This window comes from Bombus pyrosoma, linkage group LG6 (assembly GCF_014825855.1).
Source record: "Bombus pyrosoma isolate SC7728 linkage group LG6, ASM1482585v1, whole genome shotgun sequence".
In the NCBI taxonomy this organism is placed as follows: domain Eukaryota; kingdom Metazoa; phylum Arthropoda; class Insecta; order Hymenoptera; family Apidae; genus Bombus; species Bombus pyrosoma.
In genome coordinates, this window is record NC_057775.1 from 6,179,270 (window position 1) to 6,203,764 (window position 24,495).

The window sequence follows — 24,495 nt, forward strand, 5'->3', positions numbered from 1 at the left end:
ATAGGCAACGTTTAGTTGTACGACAAATTTTTAACAAAACGAACGTCGTTCCATTTGTCTTATCAATTCGAAAGGGTCTTCTTCTCTGTAGCGCTGTATGTAAATTCAATTGACGTGTAAACACCGACCAAACGACTCTTTAGCGAAACACATCTACTCTACCTTAGCGTAAATCAGCCAATTTACAGGCAATCAGCTCGACATAAAATCCCCGTTAATTGTTTCAGCTGTCCGGCAAACCGAACAAACGTAATCCACCATTTCTCGACACTCCACAAACGTAAACTACACGCGAACAATGGAACTGCTGGAGCCGCCGAAAATCGCCCGCAGCTCCATTCACGGTTCATTCTCAAATTTCTCTACGAGTAGCGACGACCGTTGTTGCGTGCTCGAACCGGCTGGCAACGATCTCCGCTCGACTCTCGAACGAACCTCGTTGAGCTGCGGTTGCCCCGGAAAAACAAGCCGATCGTATCGCTGCCTCGGCTCCTCGAGATCGACTCGAGATTCCATGTAAATGCGATCTCACCCTCTCGACGGTGCGGCGCAGCTCGCCAGCACCGAGTGCACCCGCGAGAGAATGAAAAGTGACCGTGGGGAAACGTTCCCTTGCAAATGGAATGCAAAATCCTGGACGGTGTGTGTCGATGCTCGTGGGAACTTTGCCGTCCGTAAGCACGACGACGAAAGTCCCCGACGAAAGGATTTCCAATCTCCTTTAATGGCGCATTAATCGCGACTCTGCCGAGGGGACGCAACTGGACCAGAAGAGAGAAAAGAGAGGGGGAAAAAAGAAAAAGCTACGACGATGGAGGAATCGAGGGAAACGGGTTGGGAAAGAGAAAAGAAACGAACGAAGGAAGAGGTTCGTCGCGATAACCCCCGGATCGAAGCGGTTTTCAATTGACAACGGAGCGACCGATAGTCTGCGAAGTTTCCACCCAGTACCGATTATCGATACTCTTGCGTCGAGCGACGGCTTTGCCGCGCGCCAATTTCTCTCGAACGTTATGAAGTGGCGTTAAATAGACGCGACAGAAGCCTCTTTTTACCGGGATGAGTCGCGGGATGCTTGGACGAGATGTTAACGGTTAAGAGAGATGAGGTGAGTACATGTTGCGAGAGCTACTTCAGGTGATATTAAGACGATGTCTCTTATGTGTTTATAGTGGCTTGGAGCTGAGATTTATTGGTTCACACGTAGAAATAAGGACGGTCCCGTACGTGGAATAATCATATTACAACATGAAATACAAGCATTTTAAGTACATAACACGTGTATGTATGTATGTAAAAGGAACCGCTATAACGATGTTAATCCAATTAGATAAGAATCAAATAAATGAGTTCTTTTCTCCCATTTTTATAAACCGTAACGTGTTCTTACAATAATAAATGTAGAAATACTTTGCCTTAGATTGTAAGAATCTGTTATTTCCTGTCTATTTCCCGCAAATACTTATGTCTGTTCTATAAATAGCATGCGCGTATACGTAAATATAATTTATTATAATCTAAAGGAAAGCGTTAGAACGTATGTACATAATCCAAGGTATATCTGAGAGAAACTAAGAACACAGCTACAAGTTAGTGACTAGAAATGCATCGTTTCAATTATATTCTTTTTCAAAACCACTGTTGGCATTTATATGTACCACTTTGCGTAATTGGCATCTGGTCTACTATCAATTATATTCATAAGAATTTTCTGTTACCATTTTTTTAAGTCGCGACCAATTCTGTGATTTTGCTACTCTTTCCTTTTCTTGATATTCATTTCTTTAAATTCGTCTGCAATTTATCAAACCATATCGGCTATTTTATTTTTATAGATATATCTATATTTTTTAGACCATTTATACTGCATTTTTCGTAATACGTTTAAGTGTTCTGTAACGAATAGGAAAGAAGGCAGATAGAAAATTAACTCATTCTTGTCAATAACGATCATATTCATCGGTATTTCTAGCTAGTAATAACAAAAGTAGCGTGATGAAAGTTACTTAGAGACTAGGCTCTACGTCTTAAGTTCTAGATTCTTGAAATATAAATTAAATTCTTCATACTTCCCGAGCACTTTTCCTCGCACAAACAGTTGAATAAATATTATTAGTGAAACGTTAGAAATCGCGAGTTACAAATTAATACATTTTTAATAACAAAAACCTTGTAATTTTCTTGTAATTTTAGCAAATTAAAACGAATTAATTATTTTTTATAGAATTACAACAAGTCGTGAATTGCAAAATTATGTGCTGTAATATACAATTCACTATTATTAATTTACTAATATTATTATGTAATTGGTGAATTACTACAGAGAACTCTAGATAGGTAAATTACTACAAAGAAAAGAGAGCTCCAAAGGTAATTCTAACTTTCACAAGCCAGATTGCTATTAAATGAACATTTCATAAATCCGACTCACACTTTGTATAAATTTAACTTTTAACAACGAACAATTATCAATCAACAAGTGTTTCAAATCTTCCAATACAATACCATACGTATGAAAACAAATTTCACAAAGAGCAATAAATATTATAATCAATGAATTCTACATAGTCCTGTAAGACCAAATCATCGATATAACAATTAAACAGACCGATAAATTAACCATCCTTGACCCTATCTGTCCTTTACAAAATCGATCGAAACGGTTCAACGCCCTTGTTTCGAACTCGTAAGAAGAGAGAAGAAAGGCCGACCGGAAGCTCAGGCCACGAACAAGCCACCCAGCTATCAGGCACACGGCGTGTTCAACGAGTCGAGCATAATTTCGTTGGTGATTAAAAATGCCAAGCTGTCAAACCGCAGGCGAATACAAACTGCATGAAGCGCGCCGCGTCGTGCAGAATTACCTGGAGCAGCCAGAACTTTCGAGGATCAGGGGCTAATTGGCCTACCGGAAACTATAATGTAACTACTCGAAACTTATCGAAGGGAGAGAAATTTCCAGCAGAACGGCCTCGATATTCTAACACTTATTCCTGAAAGTTTCGAGTAACCTCTTGCTATAGTTTCAAAACGTTCGGTTTGCAAAAATCTTTAGGATACCGTTGTACGATGAAAATTTCCAAATCCAGACTGCTCCAATTAAAGTTGTAAACTTCCGTAAGTAAATTGGTAGGAAATAATAGCTATTATACGATTTCTTAATAAAATACGCTATTATTATTTGTCTCTATGTTATCATATAATACAATTTAGTTCCAGGCCATATAAGTCAATGAAAAGACAACTTTTCCTGTTTAATGCCACATTTAACGAATCTGTAGAACAATCGTCATGAAAATTTCGTCGTAAATCGGCTTAAACACGCTTCGTGCTCGCCGAGTTCCTTCATTCGCTATCTAAATTTCAGTCGAAGTTCAAGTATCTTCGAATTAAGTCTGAATCCGAGTATTTAGGTTAAACCCGAGTTAAGTGCAAGTTGGGCTAAATTTAAGCGAGACCTGAGTCACGTTCGAGGCATGTCGTAGCTCTGTTCTTGAATCAACTCGAATTTGCGGAGACCGCGAAAATCATACGTTGCACCTATCGCGCGGATAATTTAAGGAACGCTGATTCAAGTACGAATTTTACTCAAAACTCAAATTAAAATTTGACTCATTGTCAGTGAGGAAAACAGTCAAAGTACAAAGAATTCTTGTGTGTATTATTCAACAAACTTTCGACAAAATTCGGCGAAGGCTCTTGAACCTCGGCCAATTCGTAACCCTTTGTCACGGCGCGAACCTGCCAATTGGCCATTGCCATCCCGCTAGCCGTGTTAAACGCACGGAAATGCTATACTATTGCGTGAATTAGAATAATCGAGAAAAACAACTCGGTAGACGTTACAGAAACTCGTTATGTTCTGGCAATTTTTGATATTACGTGAGCAAGGATGTTGGCTCCGTTAGATGTTAATTAGGATCACGATACTTCAAGCGACATTTACGACAGTTGGAGAGATTTATTTTGAAAATAATATATAGTTTTGTAATACGTCCTATTATTGGATACATTATAATTCTTAGGCGAATGATATTGAAGACGATAAATGGATTGTTTTCACGTAACCGATTCTTAAAAAATATCATCTTCGGTATTTAAATCGCACGAAATAATCTGGAAATGAAACGTCTCTTCGATATTGAAATGTAAAATAAAGGAAAATAAAATATTGTAAATTTTTTCAGCGTTGAAGTTAAAAATTGAGAGAGATAAATGGTATAAATTCGTTCGATATTAAAAATGGGAAGATATCCAACTTTTCAGGGACGCAGTTTTTTAATCTAGAAAATTATTTAAGATATTTTTTAAGAGTAGATACATCAGGTATGCTGAAATCTTAACAACATCGCCTTTAGATTGATTTCCAAGATAAGTTTTGACATTTTTACTTCAGAATCTCCAACTACTCTGAGTAAGCCTAGCACGTAGACCAGAAAACCAAGATAGAGTAAACTAACGCTTCATAAATTCAAAGATAAGCCATGAATTTGAATTATCTCCTATCACTTCCACGATCTCCACTTCGATTACGAAACGATCACTATTCGAGTAGCTTCTCTCATTTCACCCGCTAACACGAAACCTTACGCGTCAAATTATGCAAGACAACAAAGCACTGAAATAAAGCGTTTTACAAGATCTGCCAAGAGTTAGTACTCGAAAACAAGATTCCACATTCCATTCTTTGCTCGCGAGTATCGGCCTTCATAGTGTCAGCGACTTCGTTCGACGATACGATATTAGTTCGGAAGCCCTAGATTTGTACGCAGATGCCAATAATCAGTCAGAGGTCACATTTCCTCCCATTTTTCGCGAGCACTTATTATCATGCTATTATAATAGCAGAAAATATTCTCTTTTCTTTTTATAAAACTCCCATGGCAATGAGTTCCATCTATTTTCAGCTATTTTCGCCTCTAAACAACTGTCTCACTTACGGACAACTTAGAGATATTCAGTATGCGAAATATCAAAAAACTACCTGAGCTGAGTCTCGAAACAATATTACTTGGCACAGCCTGGTGCAGAACGAACCGGTCGGTTTCGAACAAGGCCGTAGTCATTGATTTACACACCGTCGAACGACGAATTAATTATCGTTAGGACGAACCAGTCGGTTCAAATCCCTCGAATATCCGGAATTCACCGGCACGAACAGAGGACACGGTCGATTAACGCGCGGGAATAAATAATCGCCGGTGATGAACGAACGATTACGCAAGAATCCTAGACCGGGCAACGCGCGCGTAAGGTCACCTCTGTCTTTCCCCTTTTCAGCCCATAAATCACTTAGGAATTAATCCCTCTAATTGGTACGGCGGTATTTAAATCGACGACGCTCGGTCGCTACCGTGGTCGAGGAGAATGCGGACGTGCGTGGAAAACGCACGCACACGCGTCTGCCCCCGAGCACCGAGGACATGTTTTTACGCGGTCGATTTAATTCCCTCGTTTATAATTAGTCGACGCTTCCCGGTCGACACCACCAGCTGGATTCTGGGATCGTCAACGGCGATAATTCGAGCTTTCAGCGTATCATCTGCAGATGGGAATATTTATTGCGAAAGATAAAGTTAAGGTAACGATGGTCGTGCGATGTAGGAAGATGTTTGTGGCTTTGGTTTGTGGCTCTTGTCTCGAAGGAAGGAAAGAATGATTTCGGAGAAAATGATTTACGAGCTATTCCGAGACATTCGTACAGAATTTGTATGGTTTTCCGTTAATTAGCGAGGAAGATTAATCGTTCGTAGGTAAACTAGGTCATTCAGAAGATGAACAATTTACTCCGTTATCTATCTACATCGTTTAAATTCTGAAACTCCTAAATCTCCAATACAGAGTGCTTGACGAATCTGTCACCGAATTCTCGTTATTTCACAAGTAGTAAAACCGTTTCTAGTTTCTGATCAATTTTACAGAGAATGTTTGAAAAATATGATGGAACTTTTAAAATTTAATTGCCACGTGCGCACGAAAAGCGCCGAGTATCACGAGTATCGATTCGAACGCCGGCTCGATGACAATTCACGTCAATTTAAGTCGTTGGTGACGAACGAAACGCGACGGTGATACGTGAAAAGATTTCCAGCTCGTTCAAAAGCAACAATCACGGCGGATTGGAATCGAATAATGGACGATCGAAGTAGAAACGGGCGGCGCTGGGGTTTTCTTTTGCACTCGATCGCCCCGTGATCGCGTTGGAAAGAATCGAACGCTGGAAAATGACGATTCCCGTGGATTTATGCTTGCACAGACAGGCTATTCCCTGTCGTCTCGCCACGTATTATTAACTTTCGAGGATTCGCTTCATGATAATTAAATTTACTCTTCCGAGCCAACTTTTTATTATCATTTTCTCATTAGTAGAAAGCTGACCTGGATCTTTTCGCACAATCACTTACCAACTAATAATATTGTATTAATGAATCGACTAGTTAGAAATTACAAGTTAAGTATAGACTTTTCTTTCGTAAATTTCACAATTTTACCTTCCAAGCAGTTTCAATTTGAAAAAAACTCGCATTACTCTTCGACAACGCACAACTTCCTTTCATCCAGCAACGATCTTTCGGGAATCAAATCTTAGAATCGCAAAAGGTATGTATGCATTTCCGCATCGATACGAAACGGACATCAATATTCATTACCTTTCGCAAAACTCATCATCGCGATTGACTTATCAAGCGCAGCGTAATTATTGTCACTGTTACATGGGACAAACCCGATGGTACCCGGTAGTCCTTTTTGCATTCGATTCATCGTTCGATCATCAGGATTCAACGGATAGCGCGGCTACCTGATCGATGATCGATCGACGCGTGCTCGTGATGGCACGCTTCCGTTCCGTTTTCGACGACGTTGCAGAAAACCCGACATTCGTACGACTTCGGCGAATCTCATGAAAAACGAGGAACGAATAATACTGTTCGTCGAGTTTTCGAAGAGTCGAGTCACGGTTCGTGATCGACGATACACACGCGAGTGAAAGTCAAGGAACGAACAATCGTGGCCGGGTGTCATCGAATCGTGAACCGTTTCGTGATTGCGAGTATCGTCAAGTTTCGGCTCGGAGGGTTGACACAATGGGAACTTTCCTTTCGAAACGATCTTGCTGCCTTCTTAGCTTGTTTATGGTGCGATATGAGGTCCTTTTTCGAATATTAGTTGCTTCGATGTATAGGTGTGTATAGGGTTTGGCAAGAGGTGAAAGCTTGGGAACAATGTTCAGAAAAATATATTCGAGAAAATATTTGAGGATTGTCGAATAGGTGCTTTATTGCTTAGTATCTACAAAATCATGAAGGTGTATTTTGAAGGATATTTTCACATCGTCAAATTATTGGGCAAATGTGAATCTAAAATTTATACAATGATGTGCTTGTAAAAAGAGATAATGTACTTTTAAAAATTAAATAAGTACGTAGTTATCGTTCGATCGAGAAAATATTTTTTATATCTTGGTTCATATCTTATATTATATGGTGTAATTAAATCTCTTTGATTCCTTTTATTTATTTTATTTAAAATATTGCAATATCTCTTTGATACATTGACGAAATGATATGTAAGTTATTTCATTTACATCCCTCGATACCGTTGCATGTAACATACGCAACTTTATCGCATTATTTCTATGCTTGATCCTTAATGAACCAAGATTCTTTACGTAAAATTTACTAAATATCTTGACAACAATTCCAATAAAAGGAAGTAAAAGATATTCAAAGATTTTATCTAAAGCGATCGACTTTCCCCGACTAGTCCGATAAAAAGAGCGTGACACAAGAGAGAGAAAGAAAAAGAGAAAGAGAGTACTCTCTAAATCAAAACTGTCAGTCGGTTGCTCGTATTATATCCATCATATCGAACGCAGGAAAATGATCGATCCGTCCCATTCAGGAACGTTTCGATCGATCGACTGAAAGTCACGGAAACCGAGCTAGGGAACAAATTCCAAATCGGTTGAAACTAGTTGCGCCGCTTCTTGCCAAGAAAAATGTAGCCTCGATTCCTCTAAATAAACTTTTCACGGACGAAAGAAGGAAAGTACAATTCTACAAAATAATTTCACTGGCGATCATTTTTCGAACTTAAAGCTCCCTTATTTATCAACTGGTAATATCATTGAATCGATAAGCGACAAATAGTAAGCTACAGATTTTTGTTTTACAATTTTGCAATTTCATACTGCATAGAATGATCGAATAACTGTCAATTTATATCATCTTTTGTCTTTTATAATTTTGTAATTTTACGTCAAGTAGGATAATTGGACACTGTGAAATTTGTCAAACTTTTACTATCCGACTTCTTTCGATTATATAAGACAATCTACTGCTATCAACAATTTCCACTTAGCAACTTGACAAATTTCGCTAATGATAAACTACGCCTCATAACTGTAACATTTAACTTTTATACCTTGTGACGTCACCTTTATTATCGTTTAATTATACAAAGAAGATATATAAATTATGCTCACTGCAAAGAACAAAATTCGCGTTTACGATTGTTCCATGATTATATAACCAGCGTAACAGAATATTTTATTACACAAGAAATGAATTCCATATAGAATGAAATAATATTATAACGATTACTTTCATAAATTGAACTATTCCATTTTCCAGACTTCTTTCTTCTCGCGTTCTATCCTATATCTCTGTATAAAAATGACAAAATTAAAGTGATCGTGTAGTTGCGAGCACCGGTATGTTAACTGAATTGTGCAGGAGAAGCCCAAGCCAACGAAACGAGATTAAAATGATCGAAGAGCGTTGATCTCGATACTCGCGAAGAATTCGTTGAAGCACCTCGATCGATCCCATCCGAGATGCCCCTCCGACGTGACCATTCGCCCGTTCGTTCCAATTATTCAAATGCACCCTTGCACCTGTTGCATGGCAGATGAGGCTGCGCCGCGTTTCGCGCCGCCGAGCCGTTTCGCCCCCGCGCGCTTTCCGAATAATTGCCGTGGATGCGGCCGGAAATATTTCACGCACGGACTCCGTGGGAATTCCGTTCGACGATCTTTAGCGTATCGACTAGCCGGAGGCATATTTTTGTTATGGAATTTTGGAGTAGTTCGATAGAACGGTAGATCTTCGCGATGGTTTATGATATAGAGATGTTTTTGTTATGGAAGTGGAAGTTGAAACAGTGTGGATTAATAGTAGATTTAAGTCAATATACAGAATGGCCCAGCTAGATGGAATCACCTAAATATTTGCCTTATTTATCGTTGGTCTTGGAATCTCGTAAGAATATTAGCTCGAGAAAAATGTCTTTCTAACGTTACTCGTGTCCCTTGAAATAGCGTAACTATGTCCTGAGAAATTTGTTCATAAAACAATAAATAAGACATAGTACATTTCGGTGATTCGATTTAGCTGAGTCAGTCTGCGGACTATGCTGATTTTAAATCGCTTTAGTCGAATTGGTCGTTCAGGCTACGTAAATTTATTTATCTTGTTGCTCTGGATACGAAGTTATTAAACTGATCAAAAGTTGAATATTCTAAGAAATGTTTTATACATATATACGTAGGTATCAGTAGTTGAACTACTAGAATATTCGCTGTTGCCAACACGAGTAATTCGGAATGAAGCGCATGCTTCGAAACGTAAGAACAAAATTACAGAACGTAGGTGTCGAACAATTTATATATGTAGTGTTATAAAACCAATAAAAAGTAGAAGACATTCTCCTTAATATTTTCGAATATTCATTACCACAAGTGGATAATTCCATGCGCGAAGTGTATCATGAATTAATTTTCATTACATAATCCTAGCTAAGCGATTCCGCATAAAAAATTCAACTGTACCTTACAACTTTATTCTTGCAGAGAACCTAGCATTTTCCGGAACCACTTAACCCGATCTTTTCATTAAGAAAAGAAACAATAACCCAGTTTAAGTTTCGCAATTACCTGAACGTTAATTTTGCAAAAAAAAAAAAAAATGTAAATCCTTTTTTTTTTTTTCACGATACGATATGAACGCAAATGTTAGATCAAGGCATATCCGACAAAGACTAAAGCCTCGACAAAGTAACACAGTAACTACTTATTAATTCATCCTGAAAGCACAAGTCTCTCGTGAACTTGAGACATCGGGCAAACTTTCCAATCAAGCAGAAACATCCTATCGCCTAACCCGGCGATATATCCATCAAACTGATCAAACAATGTCAGCACAACGATCCAGAATAATTTACCAGTAAGGTGGCATCCCGTGGTTGCAGTTTCATGTCCTCGAAGTAACCCAAACGCAGCGGTGCACTCAGCTGGATCACTGTTACTCAATCACGGCGTACACTGTGCACAGATTTCCGAAGCATCACCGTTCGAAGGACAGATAAGAATAAGGACGAGCGAAGAGAAAACACAAGAGCACGATCACGTCCTCGCTGAAGGAGAGAGAACACTCGCGACGTCCTCGAGGTCTAGGCAACGACTGGCTGCTACCAAGATGGTCTGTTGCCGGCCTGGTCCCCGCGTTCGCCACAATAGAAACTGGTGGGAGATCAAAACGCTGACTGGCCGCTAATGCACGCGTATATACACTACACGCGTTGCTCGCGCGCTACACGACGTCTGTTCGTCGGTGCACGCGTGCATTCCCGAGGAGAAGGAACAAGAGAATGCAACCACGGTTTGATGCACGTGTGGGTCGTTCGTGGAAAATCCAGCTGGAGGAGGCTTGGTCGGTGAACGAATGCCAGTTTGCCAAAAGTGTAAGTGGACACGCGATTGCGTAACAGGATAACGGTGTGCTACGATGAATGAATAAGTCGAGGCGTAACGAAGCACTAATGAATCGATTCACGGAACGTTGCTACCAGTTGAATCGTGTGTGGGTATATCGTGACGATGGAGTAAGGGCGCTCGAGGTGCACTTTGTGTGCTTCAGAGATGAGAGTTTGTGCTCGATTCGCGGCATTCGGGAAATTGAGAAGCTCGTAATTAGGCTACGATTGTTTATGTTTTTTTAGGGAACTTCAAGATGCTAAAGCTCGCAGGATGTATACGTAATACGCAACAGTGTTAACGAAATATCCAAAGTATTTGCAGTACAGAATCTTGAGATCTTAATTTGAAACGTCGAATTTTTGGAGCTAACAACATGTGAAATTGAAGCTTTCGAAATTTCAGTCATCCAGTTCTCGTGAAAATATCGTGGTTTTATAAACTTTTATAAATCTGGAAATCGATTGATGAATCTCTTCCGAATGTGTTATTCTAGCATTTAAATAAGTTGCACCACGATCAGAGTCTTTGCTTCAAGAATCCTTCATCCTTTGCTTCAATCCTTCTTAATCGATGTTTAAATCTAAGCAACGTTTCACGCTCACGTTTACTATTCACTTCTCACCTTCGTACCTACATATATACCTTTCTCCATGAATGCATCGCATCTATAGCATCTGTATCATGCGTACAGAGAATATGGGGACATAATATAAACGTGCGTATTCGCGCGAACGCGACGCCGGTGTGGCAGCGTTTAATTTACTTAACACGGATATGCAACGCAGTCTGTGGTATCGTCCACGCTCCAGTAATTACGCATGCAATTTCACTGCAAGGCCCTTAGGGCACGTCGAGGTCGAGCGATCTCTCGGCGCCAACTCCCCAACAATTTCGCTTTTCGAATCGAGACCAGGCCGGCATTGATCGAGCATAAAACATCGTCCATGCTTCTCGACCGTATGCAGGCCTGACTGAAGCAGGAATATAAATGTACGAACAAGCGACGACCGGTCGCAATTTATTGTCGTCAAAAATTGATTCGATCGCCGACCCAGTTTTCTAAAATTCTGACAATCAAGTCTGTAATGAAAGATCGTTTTCCGTGAAATCGATCGTCTAAATCTTTATCAGGTGTAAGTGTTATAAATAACGCGTGAATAATTGTGATTTTTGTGCTTTATAACGTTAATAAGCCATTTCCAAAAGATAATGCAAATTTCTTAGTTTTATTTGATAGCTCTTATTATCAATATATTCAGCAATCATTTGCTTGTGACATCTATTAGATTTATTCGTCTACGACACGATGAATGGAATTCAGCGATCGTTCGCTTGCTGAATATCGATATCTATTACGATTATTATCAGTTTGTAATATAATTCTATGATTTGCAACTGTATCAATTTCAACAAGTATTTTTCACGAACATAGGTTATAAAATAAAATTGCACTTCGGTCAAGAATGATTTGTTTAAGAATTTTATGGTTCGTTAAAGAAGGATGTATCTGGTGTCCTATTTGGTAAGAAAGGGTGAACGTATGTGTGTAAATGTATTCGAACCACTGATTTTCTCGAGCTATTTTCTGTTGCGTAAGTTGCAGTGATCTATGCTACACGCACCAATTTAATCTTGCGTGGCTGATGACAGATATACGCACCACAAGAACATATATTATTTAATAGCGATACTTTGGTTGGAATGGTGCAATTAATTTCTAACAGAGTATTTCGATCTTTCGAAGAAACGGGATTAGTGAAAGATACGTTGCTATTATTCTACCGTTAAGAATTAAAGAAGAAATAAATTGTGTGTCTTGAAAATGAACTAAGTTTTTCGTAATTAGCGCTGTCGACGATGAATGCCAATTAAAATATATATATATATATCTATTTTAAAAATATTTTTTAGAAATACAGCATGTTCATTATATTAATGATGCTCATTAGATTTTTTGCCAGGATTAATTTAAAGCTAATATTAGAAAATCCCAAGAATATGCTGCTTTTACGCTTGATGTCTCTTCGACGTGGTTAATAAGGAATAAAACTGTTGGAATCGAGTTTGAAAACGACAAAGATATTGCGACGTAAAACGAAAAAGTCGGGAATTTTGGTAAAAATTGGTTTGTTACAACGCGTTTCCTTCTTGCAAACAGACGAAGCAAACAATTCCGCGTAAGATTAATAAACTAAGAAACTTCTTGCAAGTTGTTAGCTCAGTCTCGTTTCGTGGCAGATCGTTTAAGAGATGAGTGTTTTCTCGAAAAATTGTTCTGTAATTGAAAGATTGAGGAGTCGGGTAATGTAAGTCCGAAGACGCAAGCTTTTTAAACTCTCGAGATATTGAATATCACGAAGCCACTGAAGGGAAATTCCAGCCACTTTGCAGACATAAATGTCAAAGAAATATTCAATGAAAGGCAAGAATTCTCTTTATTCTGATAATAAAAATAATTAAAAGAAACAAAGAGAAAGATGCCAGAACAAACTGTTGAATATCTTCTTCGGGATCGAAATTCCATAACAGTGTACGAACGTTGTACGAAAGTATAAATTAAAATCCAAGTCATCTTGCGAACACAATGTTAAATAAATACACAAAGAAAGATAGTAAGAATTTTGCACGCTTTAATAATAATTCCGAAAAAAAAAGATACAAAGGAATGTCTATAAAACTAAAATCCATTTCCAGTTACAAACTAATAAACTCGAACATATTTCCGCAACTATAAATTAAGCAGTTTAATTGAAGACGTTTAAACGAAGCGTCTATTGCAAAGAAAACATAAAATACTCTACACACTGTAGAGGAACGAAATCGTATAGCGATATTATAGCTCTGTATGAATATTAGATCCTAAATGCCGTTCTACAAATCGAGAAAATCAAAGGAAACTCATTAGCATCCGCGTCTTAACAGGATTATTCTTAACACTGTTACAAATGCCTTTGAAGAAAGGTTTAGCGCAGCAAGGCGCTAACGTATCCTCTACCATTAAGAGAATGCCGTTTATTTTTAAATCTTTGTTTAAGAAAGAGAAATTCTATAGCTATAACGCTACCAATTATCAGTAACGTGCCTAATCTTAAACTGGCAACGGGTAGTCAATAATTACCATGAAAGTACATCATTATGTACGACGATCGATCGTGACAAACAACGATACCGTGTAATATGCAACATTTACTGTTACTGCTTCCTCAATTTACGGCTGCCCGATAATTACATCCGTATTATTCATACCTACGCACCTCGTCGCAGCTAAACCTTAGAAAATGAAACCATTATCGCTTTCGTGCCATCGCTTTGAACGCTACTTCGTTGTAAGCTGTGATCCAGCTACGTATTAGTTATTTTGAACAATATGGGGCTGCAATGCCATTCCATATAATTGTGGTATTCGTATGACACAGTCAGATGATTGTTACCCCGTTATCGTATAATGCGATTGCGAAATTGCTTTAGAAAATACGTCTATGTGACAGTAGACGTTAGACGTGCAAAACCAGTATTTTCTCGTTGTTCTGCCGTGTTCGCCTTCTATGTTTTGTTGCAAGCTTGGCTCATTTGTAACACGTAAATGTGTGCATTTAGGAAGTAGTTCGAAAATCAAAGTTATACATTTACCTCGGTACAACCAGCAAGACTTTATATATACCGACTATACAGAATTAATTGTGTTACTTCAAAGAGGGATTTATCTTAGTTTTTGCACCGTGGATACCGTAACTGGAATTCGTATCACGCGAAACATATCTTTCATTTTACAATTGGAAAATGTTGAATAGAAATAAAATATCGGGAAAAGATACTGAAAGTATTACGGCGTTATAACTTGTAATTGAAGTGGTCTTTATGAAACAACGATATCGATCATTTATTTGAACTATATTTAATTCCATACTTGAGTGAAATAGATTCGAGAAAAACGTGGCTTTATGTAGTTATGCTGCTTCGGATTGTACCCAACTGTATTAATAATAGAATCTATCGCACCTCAACAGTCTATTTCAGATCTTGTGAAGATATAAATAAACTTTATTTCCGTGAATATTCCGTGAATCTGTGTTGCTTCTATATCTCTGGTGACGTCGAATTTCCGCGATTTAACGTTTCCTTCTTTAGTAGAATATTCACTTGAAAATCGTGTCGAAAAATATTTTACGAGAACATGGTCAGCAGACGATTCAACGGATCTAGTTAGATCTAAAAGAAAGTTAAATTTCGCGTAAAAATATTTTCCGTCCTGTTCACGGATTCACACTGAACTAACTCATTTTACTCTCAGCGTAATAATGCTTCAACATATTCTACATTTCAAGAGGAAATTACGTTATACAGTAATATCGTTTACTACAAATTTACTCGTGAATTGCAATTCCACTGTTAAAAGCTTTCTTTCTACATTCCAGATACATAGTCTCATTTCCTTAATAATCTTAATGTAGAGAATCCCAAATGACTTTGTACTTAACAAGATGTTACCGCAGAAAGGAAGAACGCACAAAATTAATTACAAATAAAAAGTACCCAGGAAAAATTGTATAAATTCATTCTTGTTAATTTTACCACTCTTATGCCAATTAGTGGTTGAAGAAAATTATCGTAATATGAAATAGTTGAAAGGAGAAAATAACGTAATAAATTCGAAGATACAAGCCTTTTAAAAATAGATAACTTAATTAAAATTACACTGCATGATTAGCGTTATCGATATTTTTTCATTGTTCAGAAAGTCTACGAAGGTAAATTTATCAGATTGATGCATAGTTTCGACGTAGAATTGATCGACGACGTATTAAATTCTAAAGAAATTATAAATTTTTCGTTATAATCGTTTTCATTAACAAATTATATCCAGATAAATAGATGTTCCATTCGATTTCGAAAACTTGTCAAGAAGAAAGAACAAGGAGAAAAACCAAGGGACACTCGAATCTAATTACAGTTCCCAAACTCACCAAACGGCATCTCCATAAATCACAAGGTTTATCTCTTTATTCACCTGGCTGCGAGTCACATTAATTTTCCTGCGATCTCGAAGAACACACTTACACCAACTATTTTAATGTATTTTCAAATTAACTTTTTTCCCAAATATTTCGTTCAAATAAGATCAAACTTGAATGGAACAACTTGTACTCGTGCATCTCCTTTTATTTTATTTTTAGATTCGGTGAAAGGACAAATGCCACAGACCATTCACTGTGGCCAGCCGGATGTTTCTGGATAGAACAAATCGTTAATCTTCGGTTGTTAGCTAAAATGGCGCGATACGTATCTCAGAGTTTCTGTTGCAGACGGGTGATTCGTTTAGAGTTTAGAGTACAGGTTTCATAGCGACTCCTTGTGACACTTAATGCAGCCGAAACGTTTCTTATGCCCAGCTTTGCCATGGACAATAAATATTTAGTCCAAGAAGAAATCGTAGTGAGTGTTTCTGGATCGAAGAGTCAGTGGGTATAAAGACACAAGGCGCAGTTAAGAAAAAATAAGGGAACTGACTGGCGTATCAAAACGAGAAAGAATTAGATACTCCATCGAGCCTTTATCGAATATTATCGAATATTGCTGTTGGTAATTAACTTTTCGGTAAGATTCGGTATGTTAAGATATATTTCTGCAAATGTAAAGCATATGTTCATAGAAAAAATATCTAAAAGTAAGAATGTTGCAATTAGTTTCATTGGAGATAATAGAACGTATCTATGCTTAGAAATAGCAGTGGCAAAGATCACATTCAGCTACGTGAAATTTGGAGTCAAAGCGCTAGATTGAAGTAACGATTATAGCGGCGCGAACGTTGCTAAACAGTGAGCTTTGAAATTCTCGCAACTCAATCGCTAATGTAGATGCAACACAGATTCAATTAGAGATAAATCCAGTGCAGTTAGTTAGCGATTTGTGAATTATACGACCGAACAGATATTTAGCAGAGAAATTCTGTTTCAGACCCGGAGATATTGACACGAGCGCAACGTCTGAAAGTAAATATAATTAGTCTTGAATAGATTTAGCTGCACTTTGATGGGCGAGAGATTTGTTTTCTTTCTGGGTAACCGAAAAATTTATTTGTAGGTTTTATCATGCAATTCATAAATTTCATTTTATATGCAATTTCCTATGCAATTGAAGACGATTGTTCGTTTTTAATGGATGTTGTAAGAACATTCAGCTATGGTACATATACCAAATATAATAAAACGTAATTATCTAAAAGTTAACTTTGAATTATTTCATTTAGAATCTGGGAAAAGTGTTAAATGTTAAACAATTAATCAAGTTTCTTGTTAAATTGATGTTGATTACTGTGAGTAATTTTCTAAGACGTTAAATGAATATTTCTAACGAGATATTTTGTTAGCTACTATTAGTCAGGGCTCTATTAGATATTTTTTGCTCCTTAACTCTTTTAATTCGTCGTTTTTTCCCAGTTCTTCACAGGAAACTTTACGTTTTGATCTTATTTTGGACGCAGTCCCAGAGTCGACTGCGCCTTTTCCCTTCATTGTTTTTGATAATTTACCGCTTCAACGTCGACGCCCCGCCGTTCTTTCGTTCACAAAAGGCGATTACACTTTAGAGCTCGTGTCAAACTTCTTTTGTGTTCCTGAAAAGAGGTTCCCACGTAACGTGCAGCACGCGGTAACGCGTGAATTATTGTAAAGTACAGAGCTTATTCTTAACATTCTACCGGGACAATACATCGCGTTGACAAATAAATCATTCTAAATAGATGGACAAATGCAAATAAATTCCATCGATAATTCTAGCTTAATATTACTCGAATAAAATCCGAATGGAAGAACCAATAACTTTTTGTTCCATCTGATTTATTTTTCAGATATTAATATTGGCAAATATTATCATTTTGTAATTCACACGCTACTTAAACTAAAATTTATAATACGCTTTTTAATAATTTTGATCGAAAGGATGAGAATTCAATGAAATCTTAATTTGTGATATTTGGCTAATTTCTATAACGTCGTTAGCGCTCGACGAAATAAATTAACAGAGAAATAATTACCGTCTTAATTTTTGTACTTGATTGAACGTTTTAGTCGTTTCTCTGAACCTCCTTTAGAAAGCTGGTGTGAAGTGAAATCTCAATTTAAATAAATTACGCAAGCTACTGCGTGCTCTTCCAAGGACATTATTTATCGAAAACAACAGCGTTTCCTCGAATCCAAACAAAACTGCTTCGTTTTCAAACGAATCACTCGGGACAAAGTCCGGAAAATCGCACGGTTCTATTCGATCTTTCAAAGATCCCTTTCTTCGGACCTGTCTGAGATAAACGAGACACTTTAGAAGGTGATTCTCCAGAAATTGTCGCGCTGTTAAGGCTTGTCGTTTAACGGATTGCCGTTTATAATATGATCGAGACGAAACACGCTAGTTTTTTAATTGAACTATACAATTTTATTGCATCTGTTTGATCGTAATAAATGGATTTTCGAAGAAAGAAGGATTTTTAGAACTGTCGATGTTTATATTTCCAACAGCGAAGAAGGATATCGTAAATTTAAGAGTTTTCGGGAGAAAAGAAGCGGATAAAAATTGAGATATTTCTGGGACATTATTCGAGAGTAATCTTCAATACAATTTATAATAGTTATTCTTCTGTTTGCAAATTTTTCCGCTACAATAAAAACATCTTTCGACCTATTTAATTTTGCTTGTGAAATGAACGAAAAGAAGCGTATTAGAAGCAACTTTCTTCATACTTTTCATTGTTTGCATACAATGGAAAGGAAAATATTTGAGTTTCGAAAGTTAATAATCCTCTTTAAGAACTCGCTAATCCAATAACACGAAGCAAAACAATTATCTTAGATATTCTAAAATTCAACGATCTTTCATCTATCAAATTTTTAATCTTTCTTTCGTTAAAATTCGCATTTAATTCCTGCATTGCTTTTTTAAAACGAATAAAAATCGTAATCGAAATAAAAGACGTTAAATTACACTCGTTGGAATAATATTCGAAAATTACTATCGGCATAAAATAACGTTGTATCTTGAAATTTCCCGTTGAAAAATCGCAGAATCGTGGTCGTTTAATAAATTGTCCAAAGATCAGACGATTATTCGCGTAGCTTCGATAATTACTGTTCCAAGGCACGCCATTATCAATATACCAAAGCTTGTTTTTCGGTGGGGCGTCAGTCGAGGAGGCGCGTCGAACCGGAAATTAATCGACGCCGTTACGCACTAGCGGTAACTAATACAACGACAATTAATCACTTGACAGCTGTAATCCCTGGTATCGATACATCCGTGGCCTGACCTGATCCATAAATTACAGTCATCTGTATTGTGCGTCTTTTCTCTCGATACAAAACTGAAAAAAATTGTAATCAGAGATCAACGTATCCTTTGTTAGATTTCCTTTTGCTGATTCGACGAAAGGGACAATTAATGGAGTGCATGATCGTCAATAAAATCGAATACAGGTCGCACGATCAAGATCTTTGATCTCGAAAGCCAGGGGAACGCGAGAAACTTCTCGGTATTACTTTTCCATTTTCATTTTTCCTGGCAGACATTTTTCTTTGACATCCGCGGTATGTTCGAAAGACTTTGTCGTCGAAATGTAAACTTGCGGCTGGTAATACACTCGTTTTCAACAAGAAGGAAAATACCGAGGTGGAACTGAAAATTAAATCGATGGACCGAGGCAATATTTGCTCGTTTTATGAAAAAAAAAAAGATTGTTTTAGAGGGTTGAGTTTCGGGAAGTTTGAATATCGATTACGAAATAGCGTGGAATTTTATATCTTACGAATAATTTGATTTATTTGGCGAACAAAATGCAGAGAGTGCAGGGAATGATGGATTTTAATTGGTATAAAGTTTTAAAATCGCGAATGGACCTGTTCCATTCAACGTAATATTACTATAAAATTTTCTCCGTATAATTAATTTCATAACGTTTATTCGTTTAACACAATAAGAATTAATATGTCGGATAAAATCATAGTTATAAAATTAATCGTAAAAGATATCACAAAAACTGTAAAATTCCTCTATTAACAAACGAAATCTGATAGAATAGAAATTGGGAATTTTTTAGACTCTGAACGTACCAGAATGAAAATGGATCTACTCATAAGCAGACAAAATCACAATTAGCAAGTTCGCTCTCAAGCTGATTCTCTGCGATCTTTCCCACAATTCTCTCCGTAGGTTTACAGTTATCGTTTTCAGGAACAATGTATGTAATACTTGTTCGCCGTGTTACGTCTGGGTCAAGGATGTTTCAAAGATAATTCTCTATTCACGATGTATCAATGGATCGTTTGGAATTTGCCAAGTAGCTGTTAATTTCAATGAAATTTCTCTTTGTAAATTTAGAACGGAAATATATATGCCGGTATCCGTTGATTTTGTGAGAATATCTCGTTATTGAATATAATATTAATTATATTCAATGTTACAATTTTGAAGAAGCAGGTCTCAATGATCTATTACGTGATGTGCGTATAATATTATTGCTTTATGGTAAAAAAAAAAAAAGAAAAAAGAAAAAAATGTATAATAAATAAATAAAATAAATGTAAAAAGTTTATTTATTACGGCTTAATATCTCTGTCATATCAGTAGACGCTTCTCCACGTATTAAAGTCTTTTCGTACATGAAAATCTCAATCTCACGCACGATATTACAAGGTCTGGATCGCAATACGTTACGAGTTATTCTTAGCTGGCCACGAGACGATGTCTCACGCGCCTCGCTCGTCCTTCCTTCCGGTTTCAATGCATTCACCAGCTAAACACGTGGAAGGTATCAAAAAGGAGATGAGAGCTCGGTGAACGGAACACGTGTTCCGGATGTAGCGCCATTAGCGAAGCCCGTTATCACGCGAGCCATTGCCCCTTGCGATCTACTCGTATCTATTCACCATAAAATTTCTTTGTCCTCGAAAGAAATTCGACGTTTGAATTGCTGACACGATTAGAAAGGGCGTTTCGAGGAGGGGACCAAGAAGTCGTAGAAAAGCAACTTGTTGAACGTAGACTCGAGACGTGTCGACAGGGTGACGGAGGCAGACTGTTGAATTTGCGTTGGCATTGTGAACGACAACGACGACAAATTGATTTTTTCCTTCTTTTCGCTAGTGAACAGAAAGATATAGTCGTCGACGTAAAGAAGTAGATATTTCCTTGCGAAATTGAAATAAAAGATGTAAGGGGGACTTTCTGGAATACTTTTATGTCTTATAATCGTACCTTTTCTTCGATTTAATATTTATAGGAGTTCCTAGTTATGGAACGACCCAATATTTGATTATTTATAGGAATTTTGCACGATTTTGTTACGTCTACCAATTATATATTTAAGACAACTAATTCTCTATCAAATATATTTGCGATTAGTGACTTGCAACTTTTATATATTAGGTTGTCCGAAAACTGTCTTTCCTTCGCAAACGTGGTTTTTACAACAGTGCACCTTTATACAAACGTGAAACCAAGTTTGTGAAATGTCACGGTGTTTATCCCAACAGAACAAAATCGTACGTAATTTGACAAAATAATATAAAAGAAAAACATTGTGCGTCTATCGTTTCCTTATAAAACGGAAGAAACTTTTCGGACAACCTGATACATTATCAAAGTGATTTCAAATTTTAATCGCGATGATCGCGTCTCATAGCGCTGTCGACGAATTTCCTGTAAGCTATGTATAACACACATGACATAATATATTCATACAAATGCATGGTAAATATTCAAGTGCTTTCACGAGTTACCATATACAATAGCGTACTATGTACATGTTGCTTGTTAATGACTGAATTAATCTTTTCACTCAATTGAAATTGTCAATGGGCGCGATAAACGATCCATTTTCATACACTAAAAGATTCGACAGAAAATTCATGCATTGATTGCAGAAAATATGTCAATCACCGTGAAACGTCGCGGCCTTAACCCGTTTCTCAACAAGCCGAACTGGAATTCAATCGCGTTAAAAACGCGTTCCACGAGATCCGCTGTTGGAAACGGGATTCTCGCGACGCGTTTGTTTTTCTCGCGTGAACCAACCTGGACGCGAGTCGTCGAATTCAATGGTTAACCTTGCGAGCCTGCTCTTAATCGGCGCCGGTCTCTTTCACCGTCACGTCTTTCCGCCGCAAGAACACCGAAATCGTTTTAGCACCAGTCAAAACAACTTAACTGTCCCGTAAACGTGTTTGGTTTACGCGTTAAGACAGTCTGCTTCCTTTCACGCGAACAACGACGATTCTTTCTTGAATGTTACGAGAAGCAGGAATGCCGATAGCATCCACCTTGATTATCTTTTTCAATGGTTTAATTAAGTATTTCGCGACTTAATTACGTTTAATTATAGCTTACCCTATCGAATTCGTTGTGTTACAGAATGTTTAAAAAGAAATAAATGAAAAATATCAGTGAGCTTGAAAACAAAGCGAGTTAACGTATCAGTGAATAAATTAAATGCGTTTAATTCTTGTAGAATTGATTTCTACACGAATTATCGTCCGTTGGGATATTTGCGGTAATAACGGTTACACGATCTAAACGATTGAAATCGTACGCCGTTCCAAAATTTTCATTTGTGTGCTGCCTGCCTGTTTGCATTTGAAATATATCGTAATATTTCGGTTAATGAAGTTAACGTTTGAAATTATAATACACAGTGTAATTGCAAAATTTAAACGGTCACTGCGTACCGATATTCATATATGAATATATAATTAAAAGGATGATACTGATTTGAATTATACTCACGCTAGCGTTGAATTGTAACGGTTATCGTATTATATAATATATTTTATTATCTGAAACTGAACTTTTATTCTTACACGTTCAATCAAAGAAAAGTATAATTGCCTTTGCTAATTGAATTTAATTTTATATTTCACGAATACATTCATTTCGTATAATTAATTTAAATACGTAATAAAAGCGGATAAACGAATCGGACAATTTTCTGTTTCTGGAAATCGTTCGACTCATTTTCAAGATTAAACAACAATATCATTTTCATAGGAAACAGAAAGATGGTTTTTATAAGGATTTTGAGAGTAACGCCCAATCTGAAAGGGCAAAACACGTATGCATGCCGTTCATGGAAATCCTTTTCAAATTGATGGTATCCATATTAAAAAATCGTATTGCATTCGCTTGAGAACGTATCATGTTGCAGAAATTTATCGGTATAAATTAAATCATTCGTATTACAATCTCGAGTTTCTTTTGACAGAATATCGTTGAAACTTGAGAAGCTTGAAAACTGACGAATTTTCATTAAACCAATGGGGCTTCTAGTAAGTTAAAAAATAATTTTCAACGAATCTCGATCTAACTAATTTCCTTTCAAGTTCTTTAAACGCATTCTTGTAAATTTATAACATTTCTATGAAAACTCAGAAATTGTTTATTTTAATCACTCTGCTGGTCAATGTTGCAGAAAATCGTTGAAGGTGAGCATCCGTCAAACGCGAAAACTCCATGTGAAAATCCATCTTAAGTGTGAAAGTGTTTAATAGTTGTCGTGTTTTCTACCTGGACGATCAACATCAACGCGTGAGTGTGTTATCTACGCTTTGTCCGTCTTTCGGCCTCGAAAATCAAACTGCACTCAGGCAGTGCGTAAATACGTCGGTAACGCGCAAAAACTTTCGAATTATACGAAATTCACAGGCTACTCGTCGATGTGTGCCGGAAAAGTTCATCAAACTGGTAGTAGTTACGAGTTGCAGACGCGCGCGGCCCGGTGCACCCTCAATTTCCGATCGTTTTCCGAGGAAAATCACCGACGAACCGTGAGAATCGTGAGAATAAGCAGAAGGTGAATGGTTTCTTTCAGAGACCAGCAGAACAAAGAGAATTCGAGTGATTGCAAAAAACAGAGTAGGATTTTAGAAAGAAAACTGCATCGGGAAGTTTCTGATCTGCGTCGGAAAGAAGTTGAGACGGCGGATTCAGAGGCAGCGCGAGATTTCGTGAGAATTCGTCGAATGGAAATTTCAAAAAATAAGATTCGTATTCAGATTAAAAACAAGATCTTAATAGAATAAAAATTGTGTAGTTGTGTAGTAGGGAAGATGAAAATATTCACGGTTTTTGGTAATTAAAAGCTGATGAATTTTAAGGCTATCTCATTGATATCGCAATTATTACGCCAAACGCTCAACGTTTAAGATTTATCTGATCGCTAGACTCCGTTGTAGAAAATCACTTAAGTAGCGGGTAGCACGCTACCGCTGTAAAAATTATGTGCTATAAAAACGTGTAGGTTTATCAATGATCTTCTATCATTAAAAACGAATAGAAACTTCTGATAGTTTCTATTGTCCTATTCTAAAAGTACAAAGTACCCCGTTTCACTAGTATTGTTTCTCAGTTATATAATAATAACAATTTTTGCAAAACTGCAAAGCGCAATGTAAGAAGTAAAAGAGAACAAATTCTCATAAATACGGAATCGTGGTTATCTACAAGTAGAAAAGATGCGTTAACACTAGAACTACCACACCAGTCAAATTGACTGGTTTTGCAGTTTTATTTTAAAATTCTTACTTCGTGTTATATTTTTTTCCGCAACGATGAAATGTCTTTCGCAAAGATCATTAAAAGAATAATATAATGAATTTTATTTTGTTTCTTATGTGTTCAGGCTGACAATAATTTTGTATCAAGGCTACTTATACCAATAGCAGTCAAAATGACTGGTACTTGTCAAAGTGTAAAAGGGTCCT

The 24,495-nt window shown here is 37.1% G+C and overlaps 1 protein-coding gene across 4 annotated transcripts in view; it reads right to left on the minus strand.

Annotated features, from left to right (window-relative positions):
* LOC122568284 (FH1/FH2 domain-containing protein 3) overlaps positions 1–24,495 on the minus strand; it is a 240,633-nt gene that overhangs the window by 90,259 nt on the left and 125,879 nt on the right. The window contains exon 1 of one of the 4 annotated variants that reach the window (XM_043727856.1): positions 10,222–10,367. The exons of the other annotated variants lie outside the window; for them this stretch is intronic. Within the exon in view, the coding sequence (XP_043583791.1) occupies positions 10,222–10,235 (14 nt within the window). The 5' untranslated portion in view covers positions 10,236–10,367. Of the gene's footprint in view, positions 1–10,221; positions 10,368–24,495 lie in introns of those variants that run through there. 4 annotated transcript variants of the gene reach the window in all.